Source organism: Hyaloscypha bicolor (genome assembly GCF_002865645.1).
Source record: "Hyaloscypha bicolor E unplaced genomic scaffold K444scaffold_182, whole genome shotgun sequence".
Taxonomy (NCBI): Eukaryota; Fungi; Ascomycota; class Leotiomycetes; order Helotiales; family Hyaloscyphaceae; genus Hyaloscypha; species Hyaloscypha bicolor.
In genome coordinates this window covers 5,189,121-5,212,633 of record NW_020194684.1, presented here as the reverse complement: position 1 = coordinate 5,212,633, position 23,513 = coordinate 5,189,121, and the positions used below count along the sequence as shown (strand labels likewise).

Sequence of the window (23,513 nt, the reverse complement as noted above, 5' to 3'; positions counted from 1 at the left end):
TCCAATACTCTTCACAGGAAAGCTCTATAATAACCTCACTAGCTCTTAAAGCTCACGCCCACCACAACCCAGAAAGATGGCTTTTACCTTTGGAGGCGCGAGTGGTAGTGGAGGTCAGAATGGAACAGGAAATGGGACTTCGAATGGTTCATCAAATCCCGGCCTGCCAAAGCCGGGTGGCCCCTTTGGAGTTGCACCTGGTACTTCATCGCCCTTCGGTCAACAACCAGCGACATCACAGCCACCATCTAGCGGTCTCTTTGGCAACATTAGCAGCACTTCAAGCACTGGTACCCCCCCTGCGCCATCGTTCTTTGGAGGAGGAACTACGGGGTCCAACCCAGGCTCTGGGACATCAACACCGTCGCTCTTCGGAAGCAGTACTGGAAATGCTCCTGCCGGAGGTGCTTTTGGGAAGCCAGCAGGTACAACTGGCGGGGCGGGCTCACTGTTTGGCGGAGCCGGCCAGTCCACGCCTTCTTTCGGCGGCGGAGCCTTCACGTTCGGACAGAAGAAGGATGAAGGTGGAGCATCGAGCCCTGCGGCGAGCAAGGAGAACAACACAGGAGGAACATCTACCCCGAGCATATTTGGAGGCCTGAACAAACCAACAGGACAGAACATGTTTAGTGGGAGTTCATCTACGAGTGCTTCCACATCTGCACCAGCAGGATCAACGACTCCAGCCCCGAGTAAACCCTTCATGAGCTTCGGCAACTCTACGACTCCTGCCGGTCCTCCCCCTACAGATAATACTTCAAAACCTACTGGAAGCAACCTCTTCGGCCCTACAGGTTCACAAACCCCACTATTTGGAGTATCCAAACCTTCGGATCCGGCCCAGACTCCTGCAAGCAGTGCCTCACCATTTACCGGCGCTTCGGCAACTTCTGATGGCCTATTCGGTGGAGCAAAGCCTGCTGGGCCAAGTAACTTATTCAGTGGCCTAGGCTCATCTACTCCAGCTACTTCTGGCCCTACAGCCACGCCTATAACTGCCTCCAATCCCTCAAAGCCAACATTCAGCTTCCAAAGCAGCACCCCTACATCACAACCTTCGTCATCAGCTCCGCCTGCTGGCAATCTCTTCGGTACTCCAAATTCAACGGCAACCTCTACTACCCCAGCTACCGGTGGAAACCTCTTTTCCGGCCTCAATAACCCACCAGCCTCTTCTGCTCCTTCGTCAACCCCTAGCTTGTTCGGTGGCGCATCTGCAATAACAACCACAGCCCCGAGTACAACCGCTCCTCCTGCAACATCAACTCCGGGTATCTTCGGCGGTTTAGGTGGAAACACCACTTCAAACGCAGCGCCTGGAACCTCTGCCCCGGGTAGTTCTGCACCAGCACCAAGTTTGTTTGGAGCCAAACTAGCGGCCAGTGAAACTACACAATCGTCTGCACCACCTGCTTCTTCAACCTCTGCTCCAGCTCCATCTGGCACAGATGCAACAGCTAATCAGCCCCCGGCTAACGGCCCAAGCCTTGGAGCGTCAACGAGTGGCCCCAACCCACAATCAGCTCGCCTGAAGAATAAGACCATGGACGAGATTCTCGGTCGCTGGGCGAGTGATCTTTCAAAGTACCAGTTAGATTTCAAGGAGCAGGCCGAAAAGGTTGCACAATGGGATAGGCTAATGGTAGACAATGGAGACAAGATTCAGAAGCTTTACCACAGCACTTGGCAAGCCGAGAAGGATAGCGCGGAAATCGAGCGACAACTTGCGAATGTCGAGGGTCAACAAGACGAGTTGGCTGCTTGGCTCGACCGGTACGAAGGCGAGGTTGATGAGATGTTTGCACGTCAAATTGGCCAGGGGGATACGCTTCAAGGTCCAGATCAAGAGCGAGAGCGAACTTATAAGCTTGCTGAAAAGTTGACGGATCGACTTGACGATATGGGCAAGAATCTTACCAGCATGATTGACGCGATCAATGAAGCATCGACCACTTTGAGCAAGACGAGCAAAACAGATGACCCGGTAAGTACACCCTAGAAATTCCCTATATACAAGATTCTAACGTCTTTCCAGCTCTCGCACATCGTCAGAGTCTTGAACAGCCATCTTACGCAACTGCAATGGATTGATGAGAACGCAATGGCACTGCAAGCGAAGGTAGCTGAAGCTCAGAAGGTTGGACAGGGTCTTGGATCGAATGGATATGGCGGTCACGAGAATGACTTGACGGAATCGTTCTACCGCTCAGTGACCCGGAAATGAGTCCTTGTTACGCGTGGTATTCCCAGGCTGGCGTTCAACAAACTGTGGCATCTTGAATTTCAAGAAAGAAAGGGAGCATATAATGGTCATGAAGTCTTTCGGAAATTTGGAGAGCGGCAATTCCAGATCCCCAACATACACGCGAAAGAGTATGTGCATTGTGTACAGTAGAAAATGATAGAGCGATGATGCCGAATATCCGCCCAGTTATCATTTCCGTGAGGCGAAAGTTGTGTAGAGTAGTTGTGTACAATGAGCCATCCCTCGTAAATCTTCCCTTTTCCCCATCAATTCCTCCGCAGGTCAGCTGTACGGGCAGTGACTTTTAGCACTGCTCTGAGCAAGCAAGCCATCCCTCCACAAGCCAGTTATACTTACTTCTGCTCGCCACCTTGAGATTTCGAGATCTCATCACTTCAGAAGAAACATCAGCCAGGGTTCAATTGTGTATCATTGGGGGGACAGAGGGAGGTCTGAGACTAACATGTGTTCCTCGAGCTTCTTGAGGTGTTCGTGCTGCTCTTGAAGCTTCTTCTTAAGCTCCATTAGCTTCTCCTTCTCACGCATTCGGATGGCATAGTCCTCGTTGGCTTTTTCCCGCTTCGTGAATGCATCGCTGTGCAACAAAACCGATTAGTACATCTCTCGGAAGCTTGGGAACAATAGCCACGAACCCTGATGCCTGGCCTCCCACCCGTGGAGCTCCAGTATCTCCTCCGGCCATGGCTCGAGTGGTAGTTGAGAAGGTAGCTCGGGATCGGAGTGTATAACGCAGTGCTGGGCGGACAGCTTGAGCAAGAGATTGCCGATACATGATTGTTGATCGTGAGGGTGGTTGTGAGGGGCGGGAAGGAACTTGGCTTTGTATCTTGAGGGGTATGCTCGTGATGGAGGGTGGTCAGTGGATGAGGTGACTTCTGCGGTTCCAACTGAGCAAGCTCAATATGCAGCAGATCGATACGACCTCAGGCCACCTTCAGGCCACCCTTTGGAATTTCACGTGACTCTATAAGGTGCCGAGCTCCCTGCAGCCAGGCCACGCCCCTCCATCGACTTGGGTCGGCCGAGCGTCATTGTGCAATCATGTTTCATGCATTTGTTTAATTAGCAGGAGGCTCCGCACAGTCGTTGGTGCATTTCTGGATATCTTAAAATCAAGGTATCACTTTTCAACACCCTGTTGCGTGGCCCAGCACTGCCACAATCTTGCAACTAAACTCCATCAGACCAGACCAATATCAACCAAGCAAGTTTCACGGGATGGATGGGTTTGCAACTTTGCCAGTGGGTGCCGCATCAGCTGGAGAGACAAGAGATTACGGCATCCCGAATCGTGTGACAGTCATGCGATCAACTGCCTGGCATCGCATCTCGAGAGCATCAACGCAAGGAAAACTGACGGTCTGCTGGGCTGTCAGCCCTGTAAAGACAACCGCGCAAAGGGGGGAACTGGGGCTCTGATGTGCTTCCCTCGCTCTACAAATAGCACACTCGCCCGGTGATGGTGTTCCCAAGGATTTGAATCTGTGACATGATATAAATATTCTGCGGTCTCTTCCTCTCAAAAAGAAACGCAGCAGCAACTGTTCTCCATTCTCCTGGACCAGTCAGTAAAATAAGTCCAACACACTGAGATCCTCTGCATGGTGCAAACGAAGATCCAAAGCGACCATCCCACCTGCACCAGGCTGTTATCAAAAGTCACCCCTTCCGCCGTCCCAAATTTCAGGCAGGCGCAAGCCAGATTGTTTTGCTGAGAACGCACCCACGTCTGGAGCGTCGCTTCTCGCACTGAAATTGGGCCCCCAGTAGCGAGCCTTTTCAGTCAACTTCGACCCTTCCCAAATCCGCTTCCTTCCAACCTCACCTCTTCAATTCTGAGACCACCACACACCAACGTCTCAAAATCACGTCGCATTTGCAATCCGTCTTCAGACCAACCGTACACGAATCCCCTTACCAGCAGCACATACCCCTTTCTGAGTCCGGTGAGAACCCATTCCTGCTTCTATTTCGTCATCCCTTTTCCTTCCACCTCCCCTGAGTGCAGCTGGCGTCGCCGCCATCGAGAGAAGGCTCTCCGCCATTTGAAATTACAGATCCTACCGCTGGCATGTCTGCGAAGATGATGACCCGCCACTTTCACTGGGCCCAATGTCTCTGCTGGGCTTTTGCGACTGCCCCTCTAGGTGACTGAGGGGCACTTGCCGAATTCTATCACCGGAGAAGGAACATCTCCAGAGGCCTCGGAAGAGCATTGAGATTCATTCAATAGGGATTGTTGGCACATCAGTGCTGGACCGGATGCGTCGCAGATAGATCGCATGAACATGATTCAGCTGGCTGTCAGGCAGACACTAGTTCTCCGCGCCGCTTTCGTTCACCATCTCCACTCACTACTTCCTTTCGAACATTTGCTGGACCTTGAGCAACTTTTACTAACAAACTCCTCTCCAGATTCCTTCCAATCGCCATCATGGGTTACGAAGACTCCGTCTACCTCGCAAAGCTTGCTGAGCAGGCTGAGCGTTATGAAGGTTAGCGACCTCGGAAAACATACAGGAGCTCATTGGCTAACACGAGCAACTCCAGAAATGGTTGAGAACATGAAGCAGGTCGCCTCCGAGGACCAGGAACTCTCCGTCGAAGAGCGAAATCTCCTCTCCGTTGCCTACAAGAACGTTATTGGGGCGCGTCGTGCGTCGTGGAGAATCGTTACCTCGATTGAGCAGAAGGAGGAGTCGAAGGGAAACTCGGTTCAAGTTCAACTGATCAAGGAGTACCGTCAAAAGATCGAGGCTGAACTCGCCAAAATCTGTGAAGACATCCTTGAGGTTCTCGACAAGCACTTGATTCCTTCTGCCAAGAGCGGAGAATCAAAGGTTTTCTACCACAAGATGTTCGTAAACCATTCATTTGAGAAATTCTTATGACTGACCATTTACCACAGGAAGGGTGATTACCACCGTTACCTTGCTGAGTTCGCCATTGGCGACAAGCGAAAGGAATCTGCCGACAAGTCCCTCGAGGCTTACAAGAACGCCACCGAAGTTGCACAGACCGACCTTGCACCAACCCACCCAATCCGCCTGGGTCTGGCCCTTAACTTCTCCGTTTTCTACTATGAGATCTTGAACTCGCCTGATCAAGCTTGCCATCTTGCCAAGCAAGCCTTTGATGACGCCATTGCTGGTAAGTTCCACTTCTCCGCAAGCCGAGAAACCATATGCTGAGACGCGATTCTGCAGAACTCGACACTCTTAGCGAGGAAAGCTACAAGGACTCTACTTTGATCATGCAGCTCTTGAGAGATAACTTGGTAAGTTCTTGATTCTCTATGCCGAACCTGATTTGACGAGCATGGACTGACCACCTTATTACCAGACTCTCTGGACTTCATCAGAGGCCGAACCCGCTGCCGCCGAGACCAGCGCCGCGCCTGCTGAGACCAAGGAGACTGAGGCTGCACCAACAGAGGTTAAGGCTGAGGCTGAATAGAGGGTCGGTTCTGGCGTTGATATACGGTACACTCCGGGTACAAGCGATAAGGGGCTGGGATGGTTGTTTATTGCATGTTTAGCAGAAGATGAGAAGAAGACTGGGCAAGCATTCGAAAAGCTTTTGGAGGTCGATTCGCAACTTGATTGCCGCTTAGATCCAATGATGCACTAGAGTGGTTTCCCCTTTCTTGTCACTCACTGCTTTACATGTTGCACATTACAGCATATTTCCTTCCTCATCAGACCTCCTGGTACGATTGATGCGCTCCACATTTGCTTCCTTCTGCGCTGGCTCTCTCGATTAGATTTGTACTACAAAAAAAAAAATGCAAATTCACCAAGATCCACAATCCTGGTTCTTTATCAAATGAATTGGCTTTCCCCAAGACCAATCTTGCCAATGAGATTGGAATCACATGTGCATATGTCAGGTGGTTTTGTTTTTTATATTTTGATTTTCTGAAATACTCGATTCTTGTTCTCCCCTCTATCCCCTGTATGCAATGCAGCTCATGATTCGTGATAACAAAAGTTACCTCCGCACAACAAGCAGAAAAGGTAGAATCCTCACCACCGTCATCATAGTCATCGTCAAGCCAAACAGCCCAGCCAACCGGATCAACGCAAGTACTCCATCCAAAGCAGCAGCAAAGAGCACAAGGCGAATAGAAAACACGGAAAAGCCGAAGCCAAAGCCGCAACCCCATTATACTCGACAAGCAGACCCAGAAAACTCGAACAGGAAACAGAAAAACCAACGCAGATAATTGAACAAACGCCATTCCCCATCCCCATTCCGTCAGTTTCTCATATGCTTCAGACAGACGCCAGATTTTATGCAAGCACGATTGTACAGCATAGCTTGGTCGATTTGATAGGTCGGTTAAACCTCCTTCATAATAGTCCAGTCGAGACTTCATTTATAACCCGGAGACCTTGCGAGAGGTGCTGACACTGCCTACTCTCCCGCTTGTCTTACGAATGCCGGCACTCTCTTTGCTGCCTCGCAAGCTATCTCCTGAGCGTTTCGGGCTGCCCCGGACTTTGCCGAGTGTGCTGGAGCCGCTCCCTGACTTCATTGCACCAGGTGTCTTGGGACGAGGACCTGCCCCGATATTTTCGATGTCGTTGCTGCTATCGTTGTCGATAGAGGTATATATTGTGGTGGTGGTCTGACTTATGCTTCGGCCTGTTGGGGAACGGGATGACTTTCGACTACTTCGCATGCGGAATTGGATTTCGTCGTCTCCATCGGCATCATCGAGGGAGGAGCGGTGAATCGAAATCATTTCTGTTTCTCGCTGGAGCATGTGCTCATCCTCTGTGGTAGTGTATGCACTTGAGACACTCCGGCTGTATGGATGATGACGATCGACAGCTCTGCTTGCCTTTCGAGGCTGACCTGGAGTTGGAGCAGGAAGACAATCCTCTTGAACGCCAAGGCTGTTTCGTTGCTCGTTATCGACTTCGCCAAGTGGCGACCGTCGACTTGCGTTCGGGGGGGTTGCGGTTTGACCATTCATCATGTATGGCTTCGGCGGCAGTCTTGTTGGTGTGCTTGGTGCCATGTTGGCCAGCTTTTCCTTCATCTTGATCTCAAATTGCTCCTCCACCCACCATTCTCTGAATGTCCCTTGGTTGAGATGCAGCCAGTGCTGTTGTGGACCAACAACCATTCCAGGACGCATGAAGCGCATGAAAGCAATAATCTCGTTGGCTGTGAAACCATAACGGTAGATCAAATATGCTCCGATCAAGCAGCCAGTACGCCCCAAGCCAGCTTTACAGTGGACCGCAATTCCTCGTTGTTTGACTGTGATCATTTCATGAGCCAAGGTAATGAATTTTCGAACAGTGTGCAATGGTGGGCACGTCCCGTCATCAAAGATCATGTCGAGATGTTCAATACCAAGAGCAGTAAAGTATGATGGAGAGTATAATTCCGAGTTCAAACGGACCACCAGGCCGATATTACGTTCTTTGAAATGTTTCAGGACGTTTTTGAACGGGTTGGGGAGTGTTGGGTGAGCAGCAACTGCTTCCAAAGTCGAAGGCAAGGTGGCATAAAGTGGTGATGAAGCTGGTATAGATGCAACAGGAGTATGTTGGGGCGACGCAAAAGCGAGAAAGTCTGGGGTTAACCAGTTGAAATCTCCTTGGTCAACACGCTCGTATCTCTCGTACTCCTCGAGATCGAATCCCGGGAGAGCACAGAATCCTTGTTCTTTCGCGCGCCAGACACCATAAACAACATCTTGAACTGTAATCCCATAATCTGCTTGGCTGTATCCTGCATCTCGGAAAGGCATAAAAGGTGGGTCAGCTTGTGCAATTGGAGCGAGAGCGAGATGTGGTGCCCAGGATTGGATAAGGACCATGTACGAAGCCAGCAGGCAGGCAGCGTTTGCTCGACCTGTTATACCATGTTAGTCCCCAAATATATATTGAAGAGTTAAATCTATGGAGTCGCTTACTCCGCGCATCTGCCTTGCTCCAGAATACAACAGGTCTGTTCTTGTTCTCCGGCGCACCCAAAATATCATGGAATTGCACAGCAAAGCGGTACAAGTGTCCAATGTGCAATGGTCCAAAATCGTGGTGGAATGCGTTGTATAGGAGGGTATCATCGATGGAGAAGTAGCATGGTGGGGTGCGGTCTCTCTCGGACACAATAGACGGCCCTTCAATTGCTCGCGCAGAACGTTTGCTTGGAGAACGACGAGAAGGTGGATCTGGGTATGGGAAGAGAGTATCTGCCGACGGTGGAGTGGTGTAAGATGCTAAATACAATCGGTCTGTGTATATTAGCCATGTGAACGGGAGAACAGTGTCTGCACACGATGGGGAATTGCCCATCGCGCGGCCGTCGTCTTGCTCGATTGCGCCAGATAGACTTGCAAGGACGCCGTCAAGCATAGCTTTACAATCCATTGGTCGCACAATAAAAATGAGTAAGGATGTTGAGCTGACGATGCTCAGTGCTTCGCGCGGCGCACCTCGTCGAGGGAGATGTGTTATTGAAAAGAGTAGCCAGAAAAATCATACCTGGGATAAAGTCTATGATTTGGCCATATTTGATAGAAGGAGACATCTTGAGATCTTGAGGCGCTGTTTGCTAATCGTAAGGATTCCCAGAGAGTCGTGGTTGCCAATTATGAGTCGTGGGCGGGAAGTCTCGATTGACTCAGAAGGTTTGAGTTTGGGGGGAGGGTGGGAAGATGCGATTGTTATGTTTAGCGGGCCACGTTTATAAACAAAGCATAGTCTTCGGATGGACCAAGGACTGGAAGGGGACAATCTGGATGATAGAGATACTCCTCGATATCAAAATTGGGCTTCAGAAGAAGAGAAGGATCAACTGTTGCGTTTCTGGATCAGAAGAATGTTTGGATCTGAAGCAAGCTAGAGGTTGTGTCAAAGATGTCGTGTGCCACCCGCTTGCCGTTGCCATGAGCAACCGCCCCGCAACAACTTTATCCCGATTCAGAACCTCAAAAAAAAATCCCCCACACGTGAAATTAAACAATTATGCATCCCTTTCTTCTTGCAAGAAAGCGCCAAGCAAGTATCATGGCAACCCAGATCGATCCCGAGTTCTCCTGCTCGCTGTTCGTTTAAATTTCCCCCCGCCCTATTTTGGAATACTGACAAGGCTTGCCAGGACCATTGATCTGCCCCTCCCCACCGCACGCCTGGCTTCTGCTGCCCTGCAAGCCTTGCGAGTAGACAAGGAGCTTTCCCCTCTCGTTAGCAGGTCATTCTCAACCATTTCGGCCCCATCTTCTCATGACTCTGGGGACTCGAGCCCTATGGGCTCTTCCCAAGAGAAGATCCTGAGGACGGAATACAAGGCTACTACGAATCGGATGTTGAGAGTTGCGGTTAATGGGTTCATGGAGAGCTTGAGTGTGGTCTTGGGCGTTATGGACGAGCTTGACGTTGATATTCTAGGCGTGGAGGACCCAAAAGAATAGGTGATTGCAGATTTGGCATTTCATTCAATGGCACGCAGTAATCGGTTCGTCGGAGAGGCTTGTCCTGGCATTTCTGTTGTCTCAACAACGCTACGCGTGTGGCTCGAGATTTTGGGCGGCGAGGATTTCGAGATAATCCAAAGACGAAAATGTGGTGAGGCTTCGACGGCACACGTGGATGGTGGAACGCGCGGAAGCCCTTGAAAGCAACCTGCGGCACAGCTCAACATAACCCGCTTGTTTGCAGAAGGGCTGAGAACATTGGTGGGGTCACGCGGCCTTGATGAGTTGTGATGGGGGTCAAGGAGTCAGAGCTCACTACCTCCGGGCAAAGCAGGTACTCCAAGGCGCGGGCCTGCCATGATTGTTTTCTTGCAGAAGATATCTTGAGCATTGGCAGGCATTCTGAGAATCACCACCAAATCAAAAACGCTTTTAGAGAGCAAGCTCAGAAGACTTTGTCATCATGTTTATCGGTTTATGTGTTCGATTGACTATTGACAAATCTGCATAACAGTACTCGAATAACCCCATTACTCGTCTTCTATGTTTGCCAGCGCTTGGAAACAGTTAAACCACAACTGCGCCCCCTATGTCTCCAGACCAGCAAAGCGCAGATACAATGCCCCTGAACGCCAGCCAGAATTATCTAAATCGCCCTCCCATCTTCAAATCATAGAACATGCTCAGGTATCAAAATGATCCAGAACTCCAACGTGATGACACAACAAAACTCCCAACAAAACCTAGGCTTTCACCTTCAACAGCTTCTCAGCCTCCTCGGCTCTTCTGTTCGCCTCTGCTAGATCCTTCTTCAACTGTTTTATATACTCGATAGCCTGTTCGACGGTGCTGGCTTTACTGTTTGCACTCTGCGAACCTCCTTTGCCGTTTGGAGCGTCATTATTATCGCCAGCATCACCACTTCCACTCTTGTCTCCACCACTATCCTTCGCCTGACCTCGAGGTAACAATGTTGCAATTTCTTGCAAGGCAGAGTTGATGCGATTTCGTCGACCTTGTTCCGCAATTTTGTGAGACGTCCTCTTCGAGGTCAGATTTGTCGACAATTCCGTAGGATAAGAGACACCTGGTAGGTGGGTTCCCTCGAGGATATTCTGGTAATTCGACTTAGACGCCAAGAGCAGTGAGGCCGTATCTTCTGCCGTCTTTCCACCTGGGAGAAGAGGCTTTATGCTCGGCGAGATCCTGGGCAGAAGTGCTGGAGATGCAAGCACCGAGCTGCTAGACCTCTTCTTCGTGCTGCGGACCTCGACCGAACTTTTACGCCCCGGGCCATTCATCCCTGCGGAACCGTTCATAGCGTCAATTTGAGGACTTTGGCTTGCAGACAGAGTCGACCTAGGTCGATTGAAAGATGGAGAAGGTAGAGGTTGAAATCCTGGCGCTTTCGACCCTGTGGAGCTCAAAGTTGGCGTGACTTGGCCATCTGATTGTGTCTCGATTCGAGAGAGTTGTGGCCGACTGGTGGCAGCTTCAGGTAGCGAAAATCCATCCACTTCTGGGTCATCAATATCCATGCCTCCTTGATTGCCGATTTGCCGATTCACTTGAGGTGATCCGGCCAATCTCATTAGTGAAGCTGGTGTTGCAGGTGACCCTAAGACTTGTTGGGCTCTTGCGCTGGCCTTTTGCGATTGAATATAGGGAGACCTGCCCGCAGATCCAGGGGGTGGCACGGGAGGTGGTGCCATATCAGACAGGTGTTCGGGGGATATCGAGTTGTTCTCCGAGTCCTCGGTGCTCGCTGTAGAATGTGAAGAGCTTGTCGCTTGTGAATTCGTCATCTGGGAATGAGATGGCTCTAATATGTTGTCAAGAGCTTTGGCAGATATCGAGCTAGAATCCTTCTTTCCTTTCCTCGGTTTTACAATAGGAGACTGCCTTACCCCACGGGTGCTTCGTGGTTTGGGCAGTGATTTTATGCTAGATTTCCTTGGGGGGATATTGGAGCTTGCTGGTGCCGAGTGGGAGTCTAAGTTCATATCAATTGGCGAATTTCTGTTCCCTGAGGCACGCTGATCATAAACGGTTCCTTGCTCGTTTTGTGCATGTAAAGCTGGAGAATTCAAAGGACTGAAATAAGCTCCTGGAACTGTATATTCTGGAATGTTGAATTGTGCCTCAAGAGGGGTCACTGCTGGCGAAACAAGTGGAGTAAAGGCCATCTGCTGCGGTCAGTTATGATCATTCAGACAATCTCGATGATCACTAACCTCCTGGTCCTTTACCTGCATTCGATACCTCTCGTAACTAGCCTGCTGTTGAGGATCTGACTGCGGATAGAATTGAGCATTGTTTCCATGCATCTCTATGCTATTCGGAGTAGGAGGAATCATGCCGTTTTGAGTATAGAAATTGCGTTGTTGCTCCTGGATCTGTCTCTGCTGCTGTTGCTGCCTCTGAAGCTGTAAATATTGTATCTGCGCGTCCAAATCTGCCAGATTTTCATTTGATGGGTGTGCATGAGCAAGAGCCGCCGCGTGCATGGTGGGATGGGTCGTGGCCGTCGTCATGGCAGGCATATGCTCTTGCATTGTCGTGTCCTGCCCCGCCAGTACTCTACCATTGTCCATGCGAGTATCCATGCCTTCTCCATCCTCCTGGTGGACCAATTGTGTTGTCTGAGGTTGTTGATGATCGAAATCCTGAAAATCAAAATGCAGACTCTCGCTGAGGTTCATGTCGAGGAATTGTTGAAAGTCATCTTGAGAAGGAACTGATAAAGTCGGGTCTTGGCCGCTCCATACAGTAGACGAATCCATCATATTCGTTATCGGGGTTTCTCGAGAGGAGGTTTCGATGCACGGTGAAGAGTGGGGAGATATAAATCTCGCACACTTGTGCTCCTGTCCCGCGATACCGTAGACGGCGAGCGATTGTAGAATCTCCAAGGCTCAGTCAATCCATGCGGCTGAAAGTTTGCGTAGCTCAATAATGCTTGCACACAGATATTCGACCGATTCGCGCTCGGTAACTGATGGAAGCCCAGGAAGCGGGAGGGACGGTTGTGGAAACTTATTCCGCTTCGAGGGTTGAGCCTTTAAAGCGACAATGCTTGTTCCAAGAGAAAGGCAGGTTCGCAGGAAGGGAAGGTGCGGTATTGAGGCAAGAGCGAATAGATTCCTCCTCCGAGCTTGGCCACAAATGGAGAAGCCTTTTCTTCAGCGGCGTCGATGGTCGCAAGTTGGGATTTTCAAAGGTCGAAATCCTGCGTTGGAGCGCGGCGCTCGCGCGGAGTGGAGCTCGAGAGAAAAACGGAAGCGGAAGGCAAGAGTGGACAGACAGGCTGGACCTAAGGTTGCGCCATACGAGTGCAGTGAGGGAATAGTGTGCGCGGTGTGAGATCTCCACTGAAGCGTAAGATGAGTTGGTACGCGACCTGAAGTGCGTTTGTCTGCTCGAGATTGAAAGGCTCAAGGAGGGGCTGGTCGTGGTGGGGAGGACAAGCAGGACCAGGAGGGCTTGGTGTTGTTCCCAGGCAAGACAGAGACTAGCTTGGGCCTGGGCTGCACTCGACTCGACTTGACTCGACTCAATCACGAGTGACGTGAAGAGCAAAGCAGAAGGGTGCGATGTCGATGTCGAGGTCGAGGTCGAGGTCGAGGTTGAGGTCGAGGTCGAGATGCGACGCTCAGTAAGACAACCCAACCAACCCCACAGGCAGCTTCATATTCTAATCACGCTCAAGCAGACAGTCACTAGCCACTGCCACTCCAACTGCAACTGCCACTGCAAAAAGTCCAATTACCGGCGCAGCTTTCCCGACCCACCATCACAGAGAGTCCCAAGTGCTTCAGACATCGCGAGGCGCGCGGGGGTGATTCCATTTGATGCAAAAACCTCCATGTTCACATCTGGTGCATCCACCGTAGCCACCTCACCTCCACCTCCACCTCCACTATCGGCCAGATGCTGCCCGCGAAAGACCGTTCGGCTGATTGGGCGCCTCGCCCTCAGCTGCACCGACCAGCTGCGGGTGGCAGGCTGCTCCGGGCATCGGTCATGCGAAGACTCTTCACCAACCATGTCCTTCGCACGTCAACGACTCCACAGCATCGCGCCGCAATGATGATACTGGTAAAACATCCGGATCACACTACCAGCCCGCCGGGTACGGATCTAGATGAGATATACTCAGTAGCAGCGAAGCCTGCCAACACATCCGCCTGCCGGCGATGGAGAAACAGCCTGTAGGACCATCACAGTCGGGACCCAGCGCTGCAGCCTGTTGGCGAAAGCTGCTACACCACATCCCCTGAGGACATCGGGCTGCACCTCGACTTTAGCAGCCTTGCAGCGCGGTCCCAAGAGGGATGCATGATTTTCCAGGATGTCCACCAGCCTGCACTCCACCAAGCTAGTGTATTAGTTAACGGATCATATTATCTGTGGAAGTGTCCATGGCTTCGAGCAAGGCTTTTGCTTATTATCTAGCTACTCTCACTCTTTCAGAGTCTCTTGACTTTCAGGCGCAGGAGGATACATTTTATCTACTTCATATGCCATTTGCTTGACCGAAGGGACAGAAATGCAAGCTGCCTCGCCTCGTTTCAAAGCCTCTGGCGTAGTTGCACTTCGGTTTGAATCTTCTCTCAAAGGCCCGGCCCGTCCGAGTGGACAACTTCTGACTCTGAACTGGATTTTTTCAAGCTCCCGCTGTACACCATCACTGGCCTAAGAAAGGTAAACGTATAAAAGCTGGCGGTCCCTAATGGGGCCAACAATCCAGAGTGCTTCTTTGGACCAGATCGCCAAGTTCGAAATGCTATTATTTGGCCGCTCCGTCACTTCCATAGGCCGAGCCAGTCAGAACTGTTCTGATTCTGATTCTCCACAGGCTCTGTCCCGCATTGCTCTCAAAATCCAGACTACGCTACGGTTTTGGACATGTCCGGGGCAGCGAGGCAGCACACCACGGAAGCCTTCGGGGTTCTACAGAAATTCTAGAAGTCATCTTCCTCAAAAAGGCACAGCAAGGCTGGGATGGAGCGCCACCTTTGGGGGAGTGCAAAAACTACCACCAACTGTGGGGTCTGCCAATGGGAGACAATGTCCCCCCACCCTTCCTTTCTGTGGCTGACGGCTCGAATCTTCCACAGCCTCTTACGGCTCCTCGGCGCGAGAAACGCCGCATGAAAAGCAACCCGCGATCCCGAAAACAGAGGTTTCAATACAAATTTGATGATCCCACTCGACACCCGTATTTCGGTCGAAGAAACCGAAAGTGGAAGTGTGGCTTGCCTTTTTCGTTGCCGGCAAGCTCAATCAGTGTTGCGATATCAGGCGACAAGGTGGACCAGTCAAAGTCAGCAACCAAGTATCCACCTAGGGGTTTAAAATTTCAATGCTTCTTTCTGTCACGATCGTCGAGGAATGAGCACTACATTTGTTTTCTCCTCGTTATTATGTCTCAGCTCTTCGGGTTGGCGTCTGACAACTTTTTGCATTAAATCTCCAAGAAGTCCTGTGCCGCGCCTGGCTTGACAGTTTTTGAACCACACATCGTCTCTTTCCCCACAGGACCGATGAATTTCCCTTTGCATGCGAACCTGGCTCTGGCCATCTTGGGCCATCTCGGAGGCAACAGAGACATTGTGAAATCGATCGTTCCCTTCGCTAAAATGCAGAGACTTTGACAATAACTCCGCCCTCCTTGCTTTCCAAGACTGGGCCAGCATTCTCCATCCCGCTTTATCCCCGTCTCCCCTGGAGTGTTTGCGCCGAAACAAGCGAGGCACGAGAGCACCTTCCTCAGAGGACCCTTGGACGGCAGAGGTTACGAAATTGCACAATATCAAATTTCAAGGGTTCGCTCAAGTTTTCAACACCCCACAGCATTGCTCGTCTATCAAATAAAGGTCTCATCAGGGGCACATCACAACAGCCAACAACACAGCGTCTAATTGTTTATGTCTTGAAGAGATTTTTCTGGTCTCGTGTCCATCCATATTGTGCTCGATCCTAAAAAATTTAACTATTTGTTCACCCGAGGAGGTTGGAAATTCAAAAAGTGTCTTCGCTCATCCACCAAGAGGCTAGGCCACGGTATACTTCAGACTGATGACCCTTGCTAGCTACCACCATTCCAAAGTCTTCTACTCAGCTGTAGAGAGGCTGAATGTACCAAGTTCTCCTAGGCCATTGAACTTCTCTCTTTGGAAATCTTTACGAGTCCCATTTTCATTGTTCCAAGATGTTGCGGAATATTGAGCTGCAGAATGTGCCAAGTTTTTCCAGGACATCGAACTTCTCGTGACTATTAGCGATCTCTACGATGCACATTCTCATTGTTCCAGGCAATTTGAGGCCAATTTCAAATAGACTCTAGCCATTCCCCTGTGACGAATCTTCTTGAATCTGGTGCACATTATTTCTTGGATTGCTCTTCGGTCACTTAATCTAAATGTCTCGCGGGCTTTAGTACACCGAACTGGAAAGTTTGAATATTTTCGAACGCTCTATCAGAATGTGGTGTAACTGACGCAGCATTGTGTGTTCCAACTTTTCCCAAGGTCCTTGGTGCTAGACATTGTTCTCAAAAGACTACCCTACCCCTTGCATTCTCTGCTAGTCTAGCAAAAATTAACCTTCAGCTCTTTCTGACCACCATGACAGTAATTTTTGGAACCTCTATTCCGGTACTTCTTTCGGTACAAAGCCCCAAACCACAACGGCGTGGCATCATCTATTCACACGTCAGCGTTCTAATTCAGACTCGACCAAGAAAGACTTGAACAAGAGAGGCTTGAACAAGAGAGACTGGAACAGGAGAGATTGAAGTGGGAAGACGAACAAAAAATGTCAATAGGATTAAAAGGAAAGTTACTAAACCTATTTTCAATCTCTTAAAACTAACACCTCAATCAATCACGGCTATCAACCCTCCTCCCAAACGAAGAAGCGAAAGGTAACGCACAAGGAAGGCCACCCTAATTAATAAAGCTCACGAGCTTGCAGAGCTCTACGAGGTAGAGGTAGCACTCCTCATTTGCAGTTGTAAGAGAGGTCAATATTTTACTTACAATTCTCTCGATCTCGAGTCGGAGATCGCAAGGGACGTTATTAACAGAGAAGCAGCAACTATCATACCCGCTACCAGTGATCTTGCTCCCACATGATATGGAAGCCAAGCGTAAGAAGAATTTGGGACATGTGTAAAGGTTTGGGTTCAGGTGTAGATACAAGATGCAGCGCGAGTATTCAAGAAGAATAGGATGGATCCCTCGCAATTGCTCGAAGTTTTACAATGACTCGATGTGATATACTTTATCACCGGAAAATAGAGTCAGTTCGCCAACCACGCCGAACCGCTCCGGCTTGATCCTAAACTGCCTGCCTTTTAATTCGATCAACCACCCCCACTAACTCAACGTAAGACGAAGATTAATATACGCAATATTTATATTTACAACCCGGACAAGCTGATACATTGCACTCTGGGCAGTGAAATGACCATTTTCGGCGGGCCTCCCCGCAGAACACGCAGCTTGCCCTGCCATTCTTCCTCGGCCAGCCGAAATGTGGATGGGCGCACTCAGAAGACCCTAAAGGCGCAGGCTCGCTTTCTCGACGCTCTGCCACTTCTCGCATCTTTGCCCAGTTGCGACGAATTGCGTCCTGTCGCTCCTCGATCAAAATGATCTTTAGTCGTTCCTGCGCCGCTCTTTCCTGCTCGATCCTAATTTTCCTTGCCACTGCTTCCAACCTCTCTTCTGCTTCCCTTTCTTTCTCTTTGCGTAGCCTCTCTTTCGCCGCCTGCTCTTGCTGTTCTTGCGCTCTTCGTGCAGCTTCCTGAGAACGCTCTTCAGCCTGCCTCGCTCTCTCCGCCTTAATCCTCTCACGCTCCGCTTTCTCTCTGGCGGCTCGTTTATCCACTTCCATTCTCCTTGCTTTCTCAGCTTCTGCTACCTTCTTCTCTCGTTCGGCTCTTTCTCTGGCAGCACGCTGCTCCTCGTCGGCTCGTTTCTGCTCTTTATCCTTGCGCTGAGTTTCTTGCCATTCCCGGAAACTCGTCCACTGGTCTTGGAGGTCGAAATAAAGTGCATCGTATGCCGCACGCTTTGCCTCATCGGAGAGACATTCGAACGCTTCCCGAATCTGAGTCGAAGACGGAAGGTTAGTTAGGCTCTTGTTTAGCCATTAATGAGCTCAGAGTCCCCCCTCAAGATTCACTTTTGAAGACTAGCCTTGCGGAAATCTTGAGCGTCAATAGACTTTCCCGGCGCCTTTTTATCAGGATGATGCTTTTTGGCCAATTTAATAAATGCTAGTTTGATATCCCGAAAGCTTGCTTGTTGTGTCAATCCAAGGTCTGTATAATAATCTGAAATTTTAGGTTCCGGTAGATCGAATGGGTTCATCTTTATTTGAATGGATCCTGTTCGGTTTGAGAGCAATAATTATCAAGCTTGATCTGAGCTGTGGGCCGCTTTCCTAATGGTCGCCGTCGCTTCGAAATAGCTGCCCATCCGTAGTATATGTAATCGCGAAACAGGCGAATGAAGCTGATCAAACGTGTAAGAACGTGTATTAACATCATTGGCTCTCAAGAACACGTCTTCCAACTTTAAGGGCCCCAATTGGACACGCAGTTTTGCAGATTCGGCAGGATTGATATCGCGCCGGGCAGGGTATGTTCGTATATGACTGGAGGGAGTGAAAGTGGTACGACTCGACTCGGGAAATACAAAGACTTCTTAGCAAATCAAAAGCATCTCGCTGGCCACGGGGAATTCCTCTACTGTAGCTATAGTCCACCTCGAAAGAGACATATGGTCCATGAGTGAAAAGACGAATCCTAAGATGCCATGATGCCTTTAGTGAGGTCACCAAGCCCGAAAGGGAAACATGAGTCCCCTAGCACAACGGCCCAATACCCCAAACTCTCCCCATGTCTCAAAGTCATGATAAGCGACCAGTCGCCCTAAAAAGGGGTGTTCATCATAGGGTGTTACTTAAGCCAGATGATATCCGGTTCGAGGTTCGCGAAAATGGCTGGGTGAGCATCATCCTCAAACATCTTCTCCTCCACTAAGTAACCACCATTCAAGCCCTCCTTGTGCTCCAAACCCTCAATTTCTGCTTCCCAATTAACAAGCAAGAGTGGACACCTCGAATTATTTCCCGGGAAATATCTGCCAGGTTCGTCCTCTATATTAATCAGCTGAGAGATTTGTGCAGCGTGCTGCCAGATTTTGACTCGGATTTCTGCCGGGAAGCTGGTAAATCGGGTAAATATGGTGGGAGGTTCCTTTAGCCTCATTCTCTCCCGGTTATTCGTGACAATGGACTTATGTTGGTCGAGGATTCCTTGCATGCCATAGTTCCCAATGACGGACGATAATTATAGGGACGTAGCATACACTTGCTGGAGGCTAGCGGGGAGATCGTGAATAAATACTGGGGTATGTCGAGGAGTGCTACTTTTCCCCACGAGCTCGTCGTCGTTGGATGATTTGCCGTACGACATTTTGCTGTGTCCTTTTCGGTATCAAGAGAGCGGGGTGAGGAAATGTTGCTTCGAAACTAGGTGATCAGTGAAGAAACTAAAAAAGAGCAAGTACCTCAATACCTGACTCATGAGCACTAGATTCGGTCCAAATTATCGGCCAACAGGGAGGACGAACCATAAGTTGAACTACAATTGACGTTCACTTTGCTAGAAAGTAGGAAAGCCTCTCGGCACAACCTGAAAGACCATATTGGGGCTAAGCGAGACCCTTTCCTTTCTGGGAAAGAAACCCCAGTTCTAAACTCGAATGCCAAAATTTCCAATAAACTCACCAACTTCTCTCTTTCCGAGTTGAGATTTTTAAGAATACAACGTACATTTCGTTGAAAAGCAAAATTTCGCCTTCACATTTACATCAAAACACAGCACAATGTCCCACGATAGCAAGGACATCGTTTCCAGATCAACGAACACCGCACCGCTCGTAACATGGATTCGAGACACTCACAGGCACTAGGACGAAAGGTGCTCATTCTCTTTGGTACCATCCGCACTTCGTTCATTCTCGCATTTAGCACCCTCATCGGTGCTTCCCTATGCTTCATCTTGATTCTTGCAACCACCAAGTGCTTGCTTCACTGACGCATCTCTGGACAAGCAACCTGATGGCGAAATGTGCCTTACTAGCAAGAGAAATAGGGACAGCAGCACCTCTCAGCAACCCGCCAAGAACCTGGCAGACATTCACAAGGATCTACTCAAGTACTTGGAAACAGCCTACCAGTATATCCCTCAGGCCAAGTCTAGGAAAGATGCTCTAGAACACAAAAGAACAATGATACAGACGAGCCAGAAGAAATTCAGAAGGAGCGCTTAGTTTCCACAGTTTGCCCACCTTCCCTCGGAAATACAAGTCATGACCTGGAAAGAAACAGCCAGGCTTCCTCAAGATCCTCAAATACTTATGCTGAATGCTTCTTCACAGCTGTCTGTGCTCAATTAGTGTCCGCTGCTCCGTATCCATCGAGCGGCACGGGAAGAGGCACTGAGTATCAAAACAAAGTTCTGCGACGTTCCCTATCCTAGCTTGAAAGAGAGAAGAAGAGGTGTGCTGGCTTAAGGGAGTGGTAAGTTGGATGTCCTACAGCGACTGGAACATTCTACTCCGAAAGATCTATGCTGACCCCGATTCGTCAAGGAACAGGTGTTGCCAGCTGCTAGGGTCTGAGCTACACGTCAACTTAGACGTCGATACGATATGGACTAAAAAGTGCTGGGAGTTACAGAGGTTCGTAAATAGCTGCAATTCAAGATATGCAGAAGTGAAAGAAGTTGGCTATCAATTACAATGAATGGTTGCGGGATCGCGAGTTTCGTTACCCGGAAGTGGAAATATATATCTTGAGAATGGACCTTGAGGAGTTGAACTCTGTTATGGATTGGGATGACGGTATCAAGAAAGTGATGGTTGAGATTGTGCAGTTAGACCCTCATGCATGGTTTCCGAGGAAACTGGTTGGGGGTCTCGGTAGGGAGTATGGTGAAGGAACTCGTGTGAGCGAAGATTGCAAGAGCTGGTTGGAGTTGAGAGCAGTTGATAAAGTTGCTCGCAGACGCTAGAGAAGAGCAGCAGGACGATTCTGAAGAGCGCCTCGAGGGCAAGCATCCTAATTACTATGAGTATAGGAGTATTGAAGCTAATATCTATCACATCATTCACAGCCGAGCAATTGAAGGAAACGCGACGAAGGAATTTGTCTGTCTAAAAGATGCCAAACATCAGATTCGTCGCGATCAAGAAGAAGATGGACGATGTAAAAAAATCAACAATGCTGATTAGGTACAGAATACTACAGTATCTACACAACTCTAAATGGTTCAAAACACCCCCACGCTCACCTTCGGCTCACTTGAGATACAGGCAGTTGAACCTGCTTTCCGAACACCGCCTAATTTGAAGGATCATCGTTAAGATTCAGTAAAGAAAGACTTAAGAGCAGGGGGGAGGCAGTCAGCGGCTACAAGCTGGGCTAGACTATGAGACATGACACCGTACCGCTCTGCCTAGCAGCTAAGCTCGTAGCGTCCCGCGGGATAAGGCGTGCGATCAACACGAATCCTCTAGCCACAAGCACCGCATTCTGCCTGGAGATAGAAAGACAATTCCAGAATGAACTCTCTCCGACAGGAAGCCCCAGAGAAAAGGGAAGTGCATGGACTTCCCCGCACTCCTTGCGCCCGGTATCCGCGGCTCCAACGAAAAAACGTTGGGAGCAGGAGAGGCTCAAGATCCGGAACCCTATCTCGCTGTACAGAAGAAATTGAAAGCAAAAACTTCAAAAAACAGTTGCAAGCTGATTGGACTACAGGAAGGAACTTGGGGGTACCATGCCGGTGCCTTGAGACCTTGACGGTGTAGCCAAGAGCGGCAGGAGAATGAAAAGCTTGAGCCCCAGCGCCTAAGCTTTAGCATCCTAAAATTTCCAAAGAAGGATCTGTAAGGCGGTGACTCCGCCCTACGATCACCTCCCCCCCAGCAGTTTGAGATATTCGGCCAAAGATGTCTAAGATCTGGTAATCATCGATAGGCTTTCAACTAAGATAACGTGCACGTTGATCCCATGATGCCACAGTGGCTTGTCAGGCTTGCAGAAGCACAGATCGTTATTGAAAGACCGCTTTGGTACTTCAAGCACGCTGGGCCTTGCTTGGTGGTCTCGAGCACCGATGTGAAGGTCTGACCTTAGCACGTGACTATTTTACATTTCGATAAGGTATTTCATTTTCAAAGGAATCTGATTGCTTGCATCTTTAAGTAAGCCTTGAAAGATCTTTAACGAGAATACTTCGTAGAAACCGCTGGACGGCGATGAGCCAAGCCTCTTCAACGGCTCAGATCATTTCTTCATTCGTTTGATGTATCTTGCTTCAGCCTTTCAATAAAGTCGGCGATCCCTCGTCGTTGGGCTCTAGCGAATCAGAGAGTCGAGTCGGCCGCAACCTCATTCTGGCTGAGCGCGCGCTTCACGATCGTCAAAATGTCAGCACATGAACTGAACGAGTGGCAATTCGCATCATTTTCACGAAATGAGCGGGAAATTGAGCGCTTATGTGGGTTTTGGTTGCTCTGGAGGGGCATCGCGAAAATCTTCAGCGATACGATGGTACGGAAGCATGCTGCAGTGCGAGTATCTTCGAGAGCGCCTCGATCATGTCCGTGGCGGCATGGAGGGGCAAATGTCAGGGAGAGAATTTCACTGGTCAGAAGTCGCTCGCCTTCATGATCACCTTCCTTCCCCCCCGGGTTCCTGCAGTGTCGAAGTGCTTTCCTTGGAGTCTCGGTGTGTCCATGCAAAAGGGTTTCTCCCCAGCTGGTGGCAACCAGGAGCCACCGAAAAAATGAGTCGTCCAGCTTCTGGTAGGCGATTGGCTGGCCGTCATCGTCGAGAGGGTGTGGCTGCTCGCCAACCAACCGGTTGTTCAAGATGCAAGTCAAGAGTGTTAGGCAGAACAGCCGATGCTCGAGGCTGGATATGAGCACGCGTCGGCAGAGTCCGAATGTTTCCAGTGCAGCACGGAGAAGTGATCTTTGTTGCACACCACACGGGGCTTTGGAAGAACCGTCTTGGCATGTTGCAAGATATATAGCAGATGCTTCTGAAGCATCACGCTTCTATCACCACACGCACTGCGCTCAGCCACGGACGTTCTGCGACGCAGCGACGTTTGACTGTGAGGAGGCGCGGCTTGTGCGACAGCCTTGCCATACTCTTTGGAATCGTGGGGGGGGGGACGAGCCGTCGGTGCTGGAGGGATGTGGTTGGCTGTGCCTTTTCTCGCTGTGACCGCCGGAGAGTGGGCCAATCAGCCCCCCCCCCCCAGTCGCTGAAAATGGTGCAACGGGCACGGGAGTGGGGTGATTCGGTGCAGGGACAAGCCGCCTGTGCCTCTCTGATGGAATACTGTAGCAGAAACTGCTGCTCGATGCTTGGGGCCTCGTGGGAATGCCAAGGACATTTCCAACAGCGCACGTTATGTCCATGTATGAATATGAAGCCGTTGATATATCGATTTTGTCTGTTCTATTCTGAGATGCCAGAGGGTCTCCATCCCCGAGCTGTTCGTTTGGTTCGGAGTGAAGTGACTTCCATGCTCCGTGTGTGGATGTACCCCTGAACGGGACCAATGTGCGTGCAGGCATTGGCCATTAACCAGTGTTTCAAGCCGTGGCCTCTAACTCGATCGGGGCTGGGCCCAGGTACCGCAGCCCGCTAGCCAGGGGAGCAACCCGCCGCAGCTCTATTTTCTGCTTGAGGGAAGAGGTGACATGGAAAGGGAGA

The 23,513-nt window shown here is 50.1% G+C and overlaps 9 protein-coding genes across 9 annotated transcripts; 4 read left to right on the top strand and 5 right to left on the bottom strand.

Annotated features, from left to right (window-relative positions):
• Positions 1-76: 76 nt before the first annotated feature.
• Positions 77-2,224, top strand: K444DRAFT_637172 (uncharacterized protein; the record flags this gene model as incomplete). The annotated part of the gene is made up of 2 exons (XM_024884092.1): positions 77-1,984; positions 2,036-2,224. 2 exons carry the CDS (start codon positions 77-79, stop codon positions 2,222-2,224), a joined length of 2,097 nt encoding a protein of 698 aa, XP_024728841.1.
• On the bottom strand, positions 2,129-3,325 carry K444DRAFT_247256 (uncharacterized protein). The gene is made up of 5 exons (XM_024871320.1): positions 2,899-3,325; positions 2,808-2,840; positions 2,709-2,755; positions 2,603-2,638; positions 2,129-2,518 (listed from the first exon to the last, which is right to left on the bottom strand). The coding sequence occupies exons 1-5, from the start codon at positions 3,036-3,038 to the stop codon at positions 2,259-2,261; spliced, it is 516 nt and encodes a 171-aa protein (XP_024728840.1). The 5' UTR covers positions 3,039-3,325; the 3' UTR covers positions 2,129-2,258.
• Positions 3,326-4,700: 1,375 nt separating this feature from the next.
• K444DRAFT_545935 (putative 14-3-3 family protein ArtA) lies at positions 4,701-5,722 on the top strand (the record flags this gene model as incomplete). Its single annotated transcript, XM_024876185.1, has 5 exons — positions 4,701-4,761; positions 4,817-5,123; positions 5,175-5,416; positions 5,473-5,543; positions 5,609-5,722. 5 exons carry the CDS (start codon positions 4,701-4,703, stop codon positions 5,720-5,722), a joined length of 795 nt encoding a protein of 264 aa, XP_024728839.1.
• Positions 5,723-6,163: 441 nt separating this feature from the next.
• K444DRAFT_602575 (putative tyrosine-protein phosphatase CDC14) lies at positions 6,164-9,096 on the bottom strand. The gene is made up of 3 exons (XM_024878729.1): positions 8,770-9,096; positions 8,199-8,519; positions 6,164-8,137 (listed from the first exon to the last, which is right to left on the bottom strand). The coding sequence occupies exons 1-3, from the start codon at positions 8,813-8,815 to the stop codon at positions 6,645-6,647; spliced, it is 1,860 nt and encodes a 619-aa protein (XP_024728838.1). The 5' UTR covers positions 8,816-9,096; the 3' UTR covers positions 6,164-6,644.
• A 198-nt stretch (positions 9,097-9,294) lies between these two features.
• Positions 9,295-9,698, top strand: K444DRAFT_546049 (transcription factor Pcc1; the record flags this gene model as incomplete). The annotated part of the gene is made up of 2 exons (XM_024876191.1): positions 9,295-9,332; positions 9,386-9,698. 2 exons carry the CDS (start codon positions 9,295-9,297, stop codon positions 9,696-9,698), a joined length of 351 nt encoding a protein of 116 aa, XP_024728837.1.
• A 746-nt stretch (positions 9,699-10,444) lies between these two features.
• K444DRAFT_637169 (uncharacterized protein) lies at positions 10,445-12,487 on the bottom strand (the record flags this gene model as incomplete). Its single annotated transcript, XM_024884091.1, has 2 exons — positions 10,445-11,887; positions 11,936-12,487. 2 exons carry the CDS (start codon positions 12,485-12,487, stop codon positions 10,445-10,447), a joined length of 1,995 nt encoding a protein of 664 aa, XP_024728836.1.
• Positions 12,488-17,105: 4,618 nt separating this feature from the next.
• K444DRAFT_708711 (DnaJ-domain-containing protein) lies at positions 17,106-18,082 on the bottom strand (the record flags this gene model as incomplete). The annotated part of the gene is made up of 2 exons (XM_024888187.1): positions 17,106-17,847; positions 17,895-18,082. The coding sequence occupies 2 exons, from the start codon at positions 18,080-18,082 to the stop codon at positions 17,106-17,108; spliced, it is 930 nt and encodes a 309-aa protein (XP_024728835.1).
• Positions 18,083-18,609: 527 nt separating this feature from the next.
• On the bottom strand, positions 18,610-19,167 carry K444DRAFT_708709 (uncharacterized protein). Its single transcript, XM_024888186.1, has one exon. The coding sequence runs from the start codon at positions 19,036-19,038 to the stop codon at positions 18,673-18,675; it is 366 nt and encodes a 121-aa protein (XP_024728834.1). The 5' UTR covers positions 19,039-19,167; the 3' UTR covers positions 18,610-18,672.
• A 3,533-nt stretch (positions 19,168-22,700) lies between these two features.
• K444DRAFT_246932 (uncharacterized protein) lies at positions 22,701-23,498 on the top strand. The gene has a single exon (XM_024871319.1). The coding sequence runs from the start codon at positions 22,825-22,827 to the stop codon at positions 23,347-23,349; it is 525 nt and encodes a 174-aa protein (XP_024728833.1). The 5' UTR covers positions 22,701-22,824; the 3' UTR covers positions 23,350-23,498.
• Positions 23,499-23,513: the final 15 nt, after the last annotated feature.

Excerpts from the sequence above, each read along its gene's own strand:
- K444DRAFT_247256 (XM_024871320.1), bottom strand. The coding sequence starts at position 3,038 with ATGTATCGGCAATCTCTTGCTCAAGCTGTCCGCCCAGCACTGCGTTAT. Across the intron at positions 2,756-2,807 it reads AAGCGGGAAAAAGCCAACGA|AAGCTTCAAGAGCAGCACGA; the intron begins GGACTATGCCAT and ends GAGCTTAAGAAG. Across the intron at positions 2,639-2,708 it reads AAGAAGCTCGAGGAACACAT|TGATGAGATCTCGAAATCTC; the intron begins GTTAGTCTCAGA and ends TTTCTTCTGAAG.
- K444DRAFT_602575 (XM_024878729.1), bottom strand. The coding sequence starts at position 8,815 with ATGTCTCCTTCTATCAAATATGGCCAAATCATAGACTTTATCCCAG. Across the intron at positions 8,520-8,769 it reads AATCATAGACTTTATCCCAG|ACCGATTGTATTTAGCATCT; the intron begins GTATGATTTTTC and ends TAATATACACAG. Across the intron at positions 8,138-8,198 it reads GAGCAAGGCAGATGCGCGGA|GTCGAGCAAACGCTGCCTGC; the intron begins GTAAGCGACTCC and ends ATGGTATAACAG.
- K444DRAFT_708709 (XM_024888186.1), bottom strand. The coding sequence starts at position 19,038 with ATGCAAGGAATCCTCGACCAACATAAGTCCATTGTCACGAATAACCGG.
- K444DRAFT_246932 (XM_024871319.1), top strand. The coding sequence starts at position 22,825 with ATGCTTCTGAAGCATCACGCTTCTATCACCACACGCACTGCGCTCAGC.